At 39.0% G+C, this 15815-nt stretch overlaps 1 protein-coding gene across 1 annotated transcript in view; it reads left to right on the top strand.

Annotated features, from left to right (window-relative positions):
• pde11a (phosphodiesterase 11a) overlaps positions 1-15815 on the top strand; it is a 52029-nt gene that overhangs the window by 21555 nt on the left and 14659 nt on the right. The window contains exons 8-12 of the mRNA XM_085374062.1: positions 7055-7122; positions 7213-7305; positions 8137-8187; positions 11205-11351; positions 11483-11590. Of these exons, the coding sequence (XP_085230188.1) occupies positions 7055-7122; positions 7213-7305; positions 8137-8187; positions 11205-11351; positions 11483-11590 (467 nt within the window). The remainder of the gene's footprint in view (positions 1-7054; positions 7123-7212; positions 7306-8136; positions 8188-11204; positions 11352-11482; positions 11591-15815) is intronic.

The following is a 15815-nucleotide window of genomic DNA, read 5'->3' on the forward strand; positions in this document are numbered from 1 at the left end:
TATAAAGACTTCGGTCTTCACGTTTCCCAATTTTTGCTTTAAGTTATTTTGTTATTTACATAATAATGTAAATAACCTAATAATGATCCTTATTGCCGTTTAAGAGAGGAGCGGTGCTTCAAAGGATAGCTGTAGATTTCTGTCAGAATCTGCAGATTATACAGTACAAATAAAATGTTTACGTTGTCTTCCCAACAGTTTCACTAACATCTACACTGGATGGCCAGGAAGCGTTCGCGATGTCTTCTCGGGCGCTTCTCTGGCGCTGATAATTGGCTTCAGTCTTGTGTCGGTGACGTAAAAGGCGGATTTAATGCGACTTGACCGTTCAAACAGCAGTCGCTTTCTAAAACATCGGATATGTATCGGATTCAGTACCACATACGAAAGTGACCCAGATCGGATTTGAAAATATCGGATTTGCGCCGTTCACACTGTCATAGCATGATCGGATATGGGTCGCATAGGGTCAAAAAATCGGATTTGATGCGCTTTCGCCTGCAGTGTGAACGTAGCCTTAGTAAATCTTTCTTTAAAAGCACTCTGTCCTGCTTAACTTAAAATAATAGAAAACAATAGAAAGAAAAATATTCTTGTAACAGTGCACATTTAGTGCATTTAGTACAATTGGCTTCAGTTGAGGTATTATTTCAGCTTTTCTAATGCTAATCAGCTGCTCCTGTTTGTAAACCCGCTTGTTCCCATGATTACGCATCTTAACTCATCATCATTATTCATCTATGTATTACTTTTATGTATTAGTCATCAATTTGTTGTAATCATCTATCCTTGCAGTTGTTTATTACACAAAATAAATTATATTATCACACTTCTGGCCACATAGCGCTGATATTCACTGCACATGCCCATATTAACGTTTTCCAGCCAGGTGTTTTCCTTTTCCCATTCTTCCCTTTCTCTGAGGGGAACAAACATTGCTGCTCTAATGCTGGGCTCACACTGTGCGGTTTTTGGCCCATTTTGAGCCGATTTTTGAGTGATCGGACCGATTTTGGCCTTCATCGTGCGTCGTGTAGTATACGTGGGGTAACGAGAAGTGATTAACACCTCACGACCAGCTCCCGATCATCAATCGCTCGTGAGGGTGTCACCACAGGCGCTCACACTGCTCACGCGCAAACGTAAACGTTGGTGTAAAAGATGGAGCAGCACGGCTGTGCAGCGTGTGATCTGGACACAAGCGATGGAGGCACAACTTGTAGAACTTTGGAAAGCTCATCCGAGCCTTTTCGATGTGGCATCACAAAATTATCACGACCACAACAACCGTGAAAATAGTTGGATTTACACTGCTGCTCAATCACAGCTGCCTGATCAATGTTTTTCATTAGCAATTTAGCAAAGTTGATGGTAGTGGTGTGTCTGTGTGAGTGAAAGACAGAGAGAGCGAGCGACAGATTTTCTGTTATAACCTTCATGTTATGGAGGCACAGTGTGCGCACTCAGGTCCCATCAGAGCATCGGGCCGTATAGTGTGAGAGTACATCGTGACATACGAACTTCTAACCCCTGCGAGTCAATCGTGCAGTTTGAGCAGGAGCTGAATAACGTGACTGAAAAAAATCGCACAGTGTTTGCCCAGCTTTAGGTGTACTGTCATCCGAGACTTGCACCGCAGAGTCGGCGTTTGTTCCCCTGTTGGCCATGCTTCTTGTTGTGGTCATCTGTTGTCTTCCGGTATTTTCTCCACAAGCGACCTTTCCTCGACCAATGAGATGAGCGGTAATCTGAATTGTCATACTCGAATTGTCATAAGTGTGCTGTCAGCTCATTGGTCACAAAGCAGGAGAGGGGCTGGGAATTATGTTTTCAAACAAAGTGTTAATTCCATAAACATTTATAGACTACTTTTGATTCTCACTGTATTACGGGACAAAGTGCGTCCCTTATTAGCTCAATACGGGACGTGTACTTTTGTTTCGAAATACGGGACGATTCCGTATTTTAAGGGACGGTTGGCAACCCTAGTCATTCATATACTGCTGCATGGGCTGGGCTGTAGTTACATCCTAAGGTTTTAAAAACTGAGCTTAAATAAATGATTAGCGGTAATAAAAGCCGAGGGAGATCAACAGTGATCACTGACTGTTTTAGGAGCTTTTTGAGATCAAATAGAAGAAAATACATAACATTAAACATGTTAACAACACAAAAGCCATATTAAACGCAGACTACTTTAGACCCGGAAGTAGGATTCGTCGCGTCATCACTGAACAACCGGATTCTTTCTTCGCACACCAATCCCCACACCACCACTCTATCATTACTCTTCTGTTCTTCAAGTTACAGAAAGCCAGCTTGTAAAGGGGGACCAAATACAATCATATTGATGCAATTTATCTAATAAACCATAAGTCACTTTTTCATAAGACGCCAACTTAGCCGTTGTCTTTAGCCACTCTTCATAGGGAGGGGGGTTCTTTTTCCGCCAATGTCTTAGTAGGACCCGTTTGGCCGTAGTAAGAGCCAGAATAATCCATCTTTTTGTATAACTAGAAAAATCTCCATCAGAAAGTTCTGTGGTTATACCAAGTATGGACAGTTTTGGTGAGATACCAAATCTCCTTTTTAAAACACTGAAAATTACCTCCATTATATTTTCCCACCAATCTCGAAGTGCCGAACAGCTCCATAAGATATGTAAAATCGAGGCATTTTGACCATCACATCTCCAACATTCGTCCGTAGAGGCCAGGTTCCATTTATACAATTGTTGCGGTGTTCGATGCCACCTATGGATTATCTTAAATTGAATAAATCTACTGCCTGTTTCTTTATACATAGTATTAACACTTTGAAAACATGAATCCCATTCAACTGAAGATATGTCCAATGCCATGTCCTGGGCCCAGTAGCCCTTAACTTTAAGGAGAGGTGATCTTGAGAGCAGGACTTCCACAGGGCTGCCCACAGGACAACTCAAGGGGGTTCCCAGCCACTTCGATAATGAACTATGTATTTGGACATATCTCCAGAATTGATTACGCTTCAACTTATATAACTCCACAATTTTATCAAAGCTTAAAAAACATTTAGTCCCACAGTCAAATAAATCTGATACATTAAGGATGCCTGCTTTACGCCACTGTAGCCAGTCAACCGATGTCCCTCCAATTAAAATTCTTTTATTCCCCCATAAGGTTGCCTAAGGTGATTTAATAAAGTCCCAGCGACCTGCCCTATGTAATTTACACCACAATGTCTTCGCGTTTGCAATTATAGGATGGGTAGTTTTATGACTGGTATCAAACAGCTCCCTCCAAGGAGAAATACCGCCATTAACTTCCGTCTCTATATGGGACCAGATGGGTTTAACTGGTGCAGTAGGTAACCAAGCTCTAAGTTGTTTCACGTTCATCACCCAATAATACCATTGGAAATTAGGCAATGAAAAACCTCCTTGTTTTACACTCGCTTGAAGTTTCCTAATACTTAAACGATGTGGTGAACTACCCCAAAGAAACTGCCGGATCAAAAAGTCTAGATCTTTGAAATACTTATCTGGAATGTGTAATGGAATATTAGATAAAATATAAAAGATCATGGGTGCAGTCATCATCTTAATACAACTAATTTTACCCCATATTGTGAGACACACTCTGGACCATCTACCAAATTCCATTTTTATTCTTTCAATCATTGGCTCCATATTTGCTTGAACCATCTTAGTGTAATCCGAGGTAATTTGTATCCCCAAATACCTCAAACCATTCACGGACCACCGAAACTCCCACTGTTTAAATAAAGTATGGGGGCAGTGTCCTGACATAGGCATTGCCTCTGATTTATCCCAGTTGACACGATACCCTGAAAGCAGCGTAAAGCTTTCTATACATTCTAATAGGGCTGGAATTGACTTCCCAGGCTGGGTCATAAGTAACAACATATCATCTGCATATAATAGAAGCTTATGTTGACTATTACCCATCGAAATTCCAAATATATTTACATTATTTCTCAGTTTTTGTGCCAGAGGCTCTATAGCAATTACAAAGAGACCGGGGCTAAGGGGACAACCCTGTCTTGTGGATCTCTGTAAAAGGAATAGGTCTGATATGAGCCCATTCGTCAATACTCGCGCTGAAGGCGAATCATATAATATCTTTATCCACCTAATAAAATTATCACCAAAACCGAACTTTTCTAATGTCTTAAACAGATAATCCCACTCAACACAATCAAAAGCTTTTGCAGCATCCAGCGATAGGGCCACTGTTGGATATACTGAATCATATACATAATTTAGCAAATTAACCAACCGCCTAATATTATCTGGACCATAGCGGTTTGGAACAAAACCAGATTGGTCTGCATGAATTATTTTCGCCATTATTGCTTTTAATCGGCCCGCTAAGACCTTTGCCAAGATTTTTTGGTCAGAATTCAGCAAAGATATAGGGCGGTAACCACTTGGGTCTAAAGGGTCTTTCCCAGTTTTAAGAATAAATGTTATAAGTCCAGAGTGCATTGACTGAGGTAATGAGCCTACTTTGAACGCCTCATTATAAACATCGAGCAACAGGGGACTTAACATATCTTCAAATGCTCTATAGAAATCCAATGGTAACCCATCTAATCCTGGAGCTTTATTAAGTGGCATACTGTTAATTGCACGGGTAATCTCCTCCACTGTAATTGGAGCATCTATAATCTGCTGGTCAGTAGTAGAAAGCTGTGGCAGGTTTAAATCAGTAAAAAATGCTTCGAATTTCTGTTCATCTAAACTACCTTGCGTAGAATAAAGATTATTGTAAAAGGCCCTGAATCCATCATTTATATGTCTAATAGAAGTTGAAATAACCCCATCTGATTGTCGTATGCCTGGGATATGGTTCATACTGTCTTTCTGTTTAAGACGGTATGCTAATAAACGACTCGGCTTTTCTCCCATTTCCCAATATGCTTGATTAATGCGAAATAAAGCGTATTCTGCCTTTCTGTTGTACAGTACATTCAACTCATATTTAACTTTAACGATTTTATTCAACGTAACTCTGTCTTTTGTATGGGAATGTACTGCCTCAAGTGCCTTTAATTTGGCTTCTAACGTAATGATATTCTTGTTAGCTGCCTTCTTTTTAAAGGAAGCGTAAGAAATTATTCTCCCCCTTAAGTATGCCTTCATAGCATCCCACCAAGTAGCCAATGTAGTGTCCTCTCGATTATTTGTCTGTTTGTAAAATTGTATTTCATCTCTTATCAATTTAATAAAACCAGAGTCTTTAATTAAGGACACATTTAAACGCCATCTGCGGCTTGGAGGAATCTGTAAAATATTTCCAAGACAGAAAAATTGGCGCATGGTCCGAAATTACTATATTACCAATACTTGAATCTATAGAGTTATTCACTAAGGCTTCAGAAATAAGAAAGTAGTCGATTCTAGTATAAACATTATGAGGCGGAGAGTAAAATGAATATTCCCCGCCTTCTGGATGCATTGTCCGCCAAATATCATTCAGACCCAAATCTGAGGTCATCTGCCTTATGGCAACTACAGATTTACTCTCTGTGCCTCTCCTAGGAAGTGATCTATCTAGGTCTTGATCCAGTATTTGATTAAAATCTCCTCCTACCACTATTTGTGCATCTTCTAATTCCAAAAGATACTGTGACAGGTTATGAAAAAAGGCGGGTATGTCCGCATTAGGTGCATAGATATTACATAAAATTATTGGTGTGTCCAGTAATTGTCCATAAACCAATATAAATCTACCTTCCTTATCTGGTATTACTTTTGTTTCAGTAAAGCTAACTGCTTTATGAATCAGAACCGACACTCCCCTGCTTTTACCAGTTCCAGGACTGGAAAAGACTTTACCTACCCAGGAACATTTAAGTTTTAAAGTTTCTGACTTACAGATGTGTGTTTCTTGAATAAAGGCTATATCAACTCTTGATAACTTTAAATATTCATTCATTCAACTTCTTGACCAGCAGAAACTCTTTCTTGTAGGTAAATGTATATAAAAAACTGGCATTATAATTGCTGTTCTAAGCCAATCAAGTGGAGCTTTGACTTAAAATGTGCTTTCTTAGAGGGATAGGTTAACAGTGCTCTGGTTGCTGCTTCACAGAATGTAACATTGCCAGTTACTGGATGAAGATGACTTTGAGTTTAGGTTAGTTCTTTGATACACTGTAATTCCTCCTGGATTAATGTAGTGCTGAGCTGGTTGCAGCTCAGGTCTGGCCCAATGCTTTGTGAAGCTCTAAGCAAAATTTGACACCACCAGAGCAGTGAATAAATTGTACGGTACAGTCACACAAGACCATAAGTCGTTTGCGTAAAAACCCGTATTAGTGCTGTGATCATTGTGATAGTGTGTGTGTGTTTTTTTTAAATGAAACACTTGTGGCACTAGGAATATAGCCTCGTTAAACCAATTAGCTTGTCTATGCTGCAACTCATCACAAATTACAAGCTCAATACAGAAGGAGCAAAATTAGATTTTAGAGAATGTTTGCCATGCATTAAAAATTAATGGCACCAAAATGAAAATTGATCATAGTTGCATTGTAAATTCTTTTCACACTATTCGTTGAAATGAACACATAATCCCATTGACAGGCTTCTTTCACCTCCTGCAGATAAATAAAAATTGTAATGATGTGGAAATAAGAGTTGCTGTATTAATTGGATGTTCTCCTTTATTACCGGAGTTCTTTCTGTTTTGATTAGACAATGAGAGAAGCGGTCTAAAAAGGAAAGACTGCTTTGTTAAACCCCACTACAGGGTTGTGGAGAATAACTGGATTTTCGGTCAAAGATAACATTATCTATTTTGCAGCTTCAGCACTATTAAACAATCATTTTATTCTTCTGTTTTCACTGATTTCCAAATGTTTAACACAGGAGATAGCTGCACTGCAGACTTTTGTTTCTTAACCACATTTATGTGCACTATTGTTGCCTCTTCCCTTAATTTTCTTTAATAATTCATAATATTGATCCTGATACTAGTCTGCCAGTATCAACCTTAAAGCATTACTGCTATGCTGTTGGTATGGGTAAACTTATTTTGTGTAACAGGTGTTGCCCAAGTGCTGAACAGGCTCGATGGGAAACCCTTCGATGATGCAGACCAGCGTCTTTTTGAGGTATTACAATTGCTTGTGTATTTTTTTCAGCATTAGCAATTCTCTAAACATTTTGGAAACCATGGGAGTTTCTCTGTTTTATCCTTTTAGGCATTTGTGATCTTTTGTGGACTGGGCATCAACAACACCATCATGTACGACCAGGTGAAAAAGTCTTGGGCCAAGCAGTCGGTGGCTTTGGATGTAAGAGCGCGTTTTTGTGTATCCACTTATATTTGTAAAAACACTGCTAAGCAAACTGCTTGACGTGTTTATTTGTGCTTGTGAGTCCTACTGTATTTATTTTTCTGTTTCATTCACTATAACGGCATCTTTACTTTGCGTTCCGATCAACATATGCTCAGGGGTAACACATTTAACCAGAAGTCACAGCAAACAACAGCTGCTACATGGAAAATGTAAACTCCCTTCCTACTTATTCTCTCTCAGTGGTCTTTTGTACTTGGCTTCTCTTTTTTGTCTCATATTTCCAGAAGAATGTACGCATTAAAAAAAAAGTGCTGATCTCTCTTTGTAGATAACCTTCTCACAAAGGTTTTATTGAAAATTTATGAGAGGCAGTGAAAAGCAATCCCTCATCTGCCCTGCGGTATGAAGCCATTCAGCACTATTCAGCCTTTACAGCATGTCCTTAGATTACAATAGGGAGCTTTCAGGTGCATTATGGTAGTTAGCACTGCTGTTTCCAAATAGGACAAGTAGAGAACAGAATTGAGACACTGGGTGAACTAATATGTTGATGCACTGCGTCTGGTAGCACTGAATAAACATGATCAAATAAGCAACTGCAGGCCTGTGCAAAGTATTTCTCTCGGGGAATGAGCGATGGAATCAGCGCTGACATTGCAGCTCTTGTAAGCTGTTCCAGATGTGTTACCGTCATCATCTGGATGATCCACTAAAACGTACAAACGGGCAGTATTTTCAGCTGCAGCAACAGCTGGGCGTCTTGTAGAGCCTTACTGGTAAGGGTTTGAAAAGTACACTGAGTGACACTGTGCCATCATTTTGCAGGTTCTGTCGTACCATGCCACTTGCTCCAAGACTGAAGTTGACAAATTCAAGGTAATAGATGTTCACTGTTGTTCACAGTAGAAACTTTTGTTTTTCTTTCAGGATTTGCAGATGTGGCACAATCAAGTTTTTATATTTTTATTTTAAGTATTTTGTAATATATATTTTTTTGTGTTTTTGGAAAAACACAAAAAAGGAGGCACTGGTGCAAATTGGCCACTGCACAAGAGAAGTTAGCATGCTGTGCCATATCCTACTCATTACTTGCAGCTACAAACTGAGCATTTAGTTTGGCTAAATAAACCTGATCAAAAACCTATAAGGCATTGGAAGAAAGCACCACCTTGTGGGGTATTCTTTTAATGAGGTAACTTCCATAGACTCTAAATAAAAAATGGACTAAACCCCCTAAAAGCTACTAAAATCCTGTTTTGAAGCCTCATTTTTAAAAAGATGGTAGCTGGCAACTTAGTTATTGGGGGCTAGACGTTGAAGCTGTTCACAGCACTTGAAATGGCTTTGTCGACAGTGAGCACTGATCTGTTACTCACATTCTTTTGGCTTGCATTTAACAATGGGTTGGCATTAAGGTTACAGCTGGTTCAGTTCTTCTCTTAAGGTGTCAGTTTTTCTTATTCTCTGCCCCTGTTTCTTGTGGGGTCCCTCGGGGGTCTTTGCACTTTTTTCCATTTAATAATAATATTAAGAGATATAACATTGCCTTTCATTTCTATACTGATGATTTACAGCTATATCTTCCAGTAAAATATCAGGATTCCCTATAGCATCTACTTGACTGTCTTGGAGACAAACAAGGTTGGCTGATTAACAACTGCTAAAGCTGTTAAACAGTGACAAAACTAAGATTATCATTCTTATGATCAGGAAAAAAAAATTATGTGTACCTTTATTACTTCACGTCTGGATTAATCTTCCCATACCTACGTCTGCAGATGGTGCAGAAATCAGCAGCAAGACTGCTGACTGGTAGTAAGAAATATGAGCACATCCCTCCAGTCCTGGCCTTGCTGCATAAGCTTTCTGTCAATTTTAGAATCCAGTTTAAGATTTTGCTGGTTGTTTTTAAGGCTTTTAATGGGTAGATCCCAGTTTATATCACCAATCTCATTCATTTTCTATCAGCTCCCAGGTCTCTCAGGTCCATTGGCAAAGATCTGTCATATGACCCAAGGTCATGTCTCAAACAAAAGAGGGTGACAGAGCCTTTGTAGTCACTGCTCCACAGTTCTAGAATCAGTTTCACATAAAAAAGTCCTGCATCTCTGCTTTTAAATCTAAGCTCACAAACCACCTTTACTCTGGCCTTTCCTGCCCACTAATCTCCTATTTACGGTTTCTCCCCTCTTGTCCTGTGGTTGTTGTTATTGTTATGTTGCTGCTTATTTGTTTTTAATGTAATTATGTGCAGGTGAGTGTATATAGGTATATAAACTTTGTACATCACGAACCTGACGGCTAGCATCCACAAACGATCGATCATATTGGCATCCGATTATCCAAAAAAGACCAAAGTGGGTCATTTTAAATTTGGAGTTTGTAGAGATTGGTTAACTTTTGGAGTCACTGTTTAGTGGACATTGGAGGAAACTATTGAGGCCGAAGCAAACAATCACAAAAGCAAAGACAAGAAGTAAGACAAGAGAAAAGGTCTTAAGGGAGGCTTCTTGATGTCTGTATTGGTGCAGATAATTACCATGATCTAATGTTTTGTTCTTCTAAATGCTGTCCTTAATTAATAATAATAATAAGACAATAATAAGAATCAATAATTAATTAAGACATATGAAATAAAACACCAACATTAAAGGTGTATTAGGATTCTGCTGCAACCCGATTTCACAAAAGTTTGATCTAAGATAAACTTTTACTGATACATAAAATGAAAGTTTTTTCACAGAAAGTTAAGATACTCACAATGTATTTGGTTTCCTCGTAGGTGCTTTAACTAAGATATATATTTTTCTAATTAAATAACAATTTCTTATTAACTTTAATGAGAAGGGAAAAAAAATCTATGGCAAAAGAGAGAAATTATTGGCAGACTTCAGCTTCAAAAGAACTGCAGCAGCGCACAAGCATAAATAGGAGCTGAGAAGTCCCCTGCGAATTTAAACTAATTGTAGCATTTGGAATGGATTACTTCAATCAATAAGCATTCATTCACAATGCATTATTGATAAAGATGAAAATATGGAAAATGACTACATTTTTAATTGGCAGGACATTTCTGAAAAATAGATATGACCTATTTTCCTGCACTTTCATGTTTAGGATTTTCCCCTGTGGCCATTATTGCATAGTAGGATCCCTGCTCTCTAGTGTGCCTGTGTGATCTTTCAGCCCCCTCATGCAGCACTGCTCTCTGCTTCTGCCTTTCCCTCCACTTTCTGCACTACATAAGTAGCCTTGTTGAGCACGCTTGCCTGGGATTCCACTGGTGTGAAAAAGGCAGTGGCAAACAAATCTGGCTGACATTTCATAACCCCGGGGCTATGAATTAAGATCTAAAGAATACCTGCTGGCCAGAAAGGCAAATGTTTGCGCAGGAAACAATGGTGGTTGTTAGAGAAGACAGATAGAGAGGAAAGAGAAACACAGCTTTACAGAAACTTTAACTCTGCTAAGATATATTTGACTGCAAAGCTCAAAATCCTTCAATTATAAATGCTGACTCAAGTCAGGAAGAGCATTTCCTGATCAGATAGACGTTGTGCTCATTAGAACCGATTAAAGATAGAAGATGTGCTTCAATATGAAAATGCTTAATTGGAATCCTATATTTTTGTTTGAATACCACAGAAAAAAAGCTGCTGCTGATTATTGTTGCCACAATTGTCAGTGAGCTCTGAAAGTAAACAACAATGAAATTCTCCAGTAGATCCCCCTCATTAATCTTAAACCCCTCCAAATGAAGCTTCGGGTCTTAATTAGCATGTTTTTATATTTCCGTATAACATCTGAAAATCGCACAACATCCTCTGACCTCTTCATCTTCATTTCTGCTCTTGTTCTTCTCCTGTATGTTTCCTCCTGCCATGGCGAAACAGGCTGCTAACATCCCCCTAGTCTGCGAGCTGGGCATCGACAAGCTCTCCTTTGATGATTTCTCTCTGGATGTTGACGCCATGATAACGGCAGCTTTGAGAATGTTTATGGAACTGGGAATGGTGCAGAAATTTAAGATTGACTATGAGGTGAGGACACTGAGTTTCCCTGTCTTAATTCCTTTGCTTTAATACTTGATTGAGATTGCCCCGAACAGTTTTGGAACTGCACGAGGACCGCTGACCCATGTGCTCATCTCGCCACCTGTCTTACCCTGCAGACGCTGTGCAGATGGCTGCTGACTGTCAGAAAAAACTACAGAATGGTTCTCTATCACAACTGGAGACACGCATTCAACGTTTGCCAGTGCATGTTTGCCATGCTGACGGTAATGGTCATGCTCATTTTTGATCACTTTCTGTTCTAAACACAGTTAGATCAAGGCATTGCATTTCAACATACAGTTAGAGATAAGAATAGAAAAGCTTTGAGAAAGTTGATCTGACCAGCAGTGACGATATGAGGGCTGTTGCCATATAAACTGCTATTGATAACTGGAAAACTTAATTAAATAATTTGTTTGCTATAATGATCGTAGTGTATATCTACATATATGTTTGTATGCATCCTATGTTGCATATCCATATGTTTTCGCTATCTTAGAGTTAGTTGTTCGTTCCACTTTGCTTTTAGCTTTACTTTCCTCGTCTTCTTCTCTATGATTGACTTCAGCTTTCTCACTCTCTCCAGCTGTCTCCACTTCCCCGATTGCACTTCTGTGTACATATAATCGCTGTCTCCTTTTGTCCTTAGTTTGAGTGTTTGTTCCTCTTGTCTTACTGCTTATTCAAGCTTTTATGTTCCTGTAGTTTTATAATTTAGAATTTCCTCTTCTGGACCTTATGTTTTGGTTTTTTGTTTGAATATAAACAGTCATTAAACAGCTCACTTTCAGTTAATGCAGTCTGCCTCTGCACATCTGCATTTGGGTCCTCCTCTAATCCTTCACTGTCAGTAGCACAGCTGACCATGACAATAAATTTAGAAGACAAAAAACCCCATTTTTACAGATGTCATTTTTTAAAAATTTCCTATAAATAGTCTTTATTTGACAATCCACCTGCAAATATGATGTTACATTCTACATTTGCGTTTTTTTTTCACCTATGATGTTCAACATACATCACCTGTAGGGGAGACCGGGGATAGTAGTAACATTTTTCACATTTCTGTCTGTAAATTGGAGCTCTTTTAAGGTAGTGGATTCAAAATGTAATGCAAAGTATTTACATGTCTCTGCTATTAAATAGTGCAGCTATTTTCTCTGCAGCACAATTACCCATTGCATGGTATGGCCTCAAACATGAAGAGTGAAATGTTACAATTAACCCCATAGTCTGGGTTAGTTGTAACATATCCTGGGGTGAAATGTAACACAATGAAATAAGGGTACTAACAAAATATTAACATGTAATCTTTGTTTATTCAACACATGAATGCACTTACATCCATTTATGTAGCTGTGTGTGTGTGTGTGTGTGACAGAATGCAGAAATCTAGCTTTTGAACATATTCCAACCCCCCAAAAAAGACAAATTATGGAAATTTCTGCAACTGAATATTTCATTCATTTTGGTTGGTCTTCCTTGAGTTTGGCCTCATTGGCTCAGTGGGCATTATAACCTACAACTCTTGCACCAATTTTGAACATAACAATGGAGCTGAAAAAATGTAGTTGTTCACCAGCATCGCAATTCCATTACTTTTTATCATGGCTTACCTTGGTGTGGTTTGCAAAGTGCCTCAGAAAGATGAGGAAATCTGTTTCTTGCACCCATCCTGATTTATTTCACTACCAGTACTTCCTGCTGGTCCATCTCTGACACAGTGGTCTGCATAATGTATGTGTGGGAACACAAACAGTGGAGGAATTGTGTTGCCAATGGCATTAACCGCATATACAAATGCGACCAGTGAACCTCTCTCTGCTGATGTCGTTGCCCCAACTTGTTTAATATAAGTTAAAGTAATAGTGTGGTAAGTTGTAACATCTGCATTATTGTTACAACTGACCCAGACTGTTGCTGTTACAACTGACCCAGACTCCTATAGCCATGAACTAGCTAACATTACAGCCAACGGCTAAAACATTAGCACTAAAGACCCACACAGAATATATCCCCATAGACATACAAATAACATAATTTAAGTTTGATGAGTTTAACTGCAAAGCAGATAATGCTATTACAAATTGAAATAAAGTAGAAAAACTTACTTTTTGGCATACAAATTACTTTTTTTCATGTTAAACTGTCTGTGTTTGACGAAATGTGCTGATTTTTCACATGTGATAGCAGAACTGAGTTGGGCATGCACAGGATGAGTCACATCATTTGAAACTTAGCCCTGATTGGAGAAATTGGAAGTGTTACAACTGACCCACGTTACAACTATCCCCGGTCTCCCCTACGCAACGTACCAAAGTTTGTATCCGTGATGGAATTTTATTTGGGCCACGAAAAAATACAGAATGAAGAATTTCAAAAAGCGCTGCAGCAAAAACCACGCTGCTTTTTACTACATTTAATATTATTAACACCAGCAAAAACCAGCACAGATATGATAATGGCTGACACTCCAAAGTGGTAGGTAGTGATATTGTACCTTAATGATTTTGACAACCACCAATATGCAAAAAAGAGAGGACAGTCACTGCTCAGGTAGTGCCACAGTGTGTAGCTAGCTAGTACCAAGCAAAATCATGTTGGAGGAGTGTGAGAATTCTTTGGTTTCTGTGGTGTTAGCATAGTATAGCATAGACTCTACGTGGGAAGCTGAAAAAATTGTACTATCCTGTTTTCTTGGTGTCAAAATTGACTTATCTCAAGACAAGACTGTGAGTGCTAACTTATCAGCTAATGCCAGTTTGGTTTGTTTTGCTGATTAGTGCTAAAGGGGAAAGCGATTTTGCCACTTGTCACTTTGGTGCTGATGGTTGACTGCTAGTGGACATTTGAGTTGCTCTGGTTGCCTAGGTAACCTGCTACCACCCTTTTGTACCCTTTCTTTGTTGTCACATGATTCAGTCCCACAGCTTAAAGTTTAAGTCTGATTGCGTCCACTTCGTTGGACCAAATTGAGTTTTTTTTGTTGTTTTTTTTGTACCATTTTTCTTATCCTTCTTTTTGGTGGATAAGTTTTGACAGTTTGTCTGTAAACCGAGCTTCCCAGTAGGCACAATAAAAGGATTGAATTGAACCAGTGGTTATTTCATCTGATGTCACGTGAAGTCGCTGTCATTTTCAATGAACTTCACTTCCCAAATCTGGTGCACAAATGTCTTGCACAATCAGTGAATAGAGTTAACCATATAGCAAGCTACTTTATTTTCCCCATTATCTTCTTGGAAATGCTGCAAAAGGTACCAACACCATAAATTCTAGGTCTAGAAGCACACTAAAAAGCCTCAAAGCAGGCTACAGGTGCTGGTGTTGGCAAAGAAACCCAGTAATTCACAACTTTAAACTTTAATGCAAATAAAATTGGTGAAAAAAAAATCCCTCTCTGCAGTTTACATTAGTGAAGAAATTAAAGATTTTTCAGACCAAGCTGTGAACATGTCTGCAGCAAAGTTGGACAGTTTTTTATCACCACCATAATCATGGCGACCAGAGGCCATAGAAAGTCAGTGGCATTTAGTGCCTTTAGCCAACCATGGATGAAAAATCACTGGCGATGTGAAAGGGGTGGATTCTGAGTTAAACTTTTTTAAACTTTGAGGAAAACGATCCAAAGGACTACCAATAGGAGCGCAGGATACCGGTGATTGACATATGATAGGATAGTAAGTATATTTAAATGACGGACCTGGATGTTGCTGGATGTACAGAAAATCAAGTTAACGTAGCATATAAATGAGAGACATTAAAAGATAAGGTTGCAATAGCTTTGCTGCACACTGGCATGAATATGAATGGAAATAACTAGCCAGCTTGCAACTAGGCAGCTGATGAATGACCCTATGATCAATGTTAAGATTGTTAAAATCGTATTATTTTATGTAATACTACATTTCAGTTTGATCTACGTTGAACTCACAGAGATTTAAATGATGACTCACTATATTATTAACTGTACAAACAGCCAGTTCTGTGTTTGCTTGAATTGAGACCCCAAGAGAATTACTTCTGCTTTTCCAGCAGGCCTTTTAATTTATCAGGTCCTTGGGGTAACGCACACTCTCACACAATTACACATGCATACAGACATGCACACAAACTCGTATAAAACACCACAGTGTAGTTCACTTAATCAAGTGCAGCATTAATGTGTGGCATCCCATCTGAATTGATTATTGGCAGAGGGGAAAGAAATAGCAGTGTGTAAGCTCCTGTGGACCCCTCAGCTCTTCTCCCATGTGCTTTAATGAGCAGGCTGAGGGCCTTGCTATCTTTGCCGCTATCCCGACAATGACCTATAGTGACTCACTCAGCACATGGCCTCCAGAATCCATTCATCCAAGCCATAAATCTCACTGTTTGGCTGTGTTACTGCAGTCCCCTCATTTTTAGAGGGATATAGTTTTGGATGATGCTGCTGTTTTAGTGGGGTTT

This window comes from Diplotaxodon limnothrissa, linkage group LG16 (genome assembly GCF_057381915.1).
Source record: "Diplotaxodon limnothrissa isolate DT_005_m linkage group LG16, D_limnothrissa_male_GT1.1, whole genome shotgun sequence".
Classification (NCBI taxonomy): domain Eukaryota; kingdom Metazoa; phylum Chordata; class Actinopteri; order Cichliformes; family Cichlidae; genus Diplotaxodon; species Diplotaxodon limnothrissa.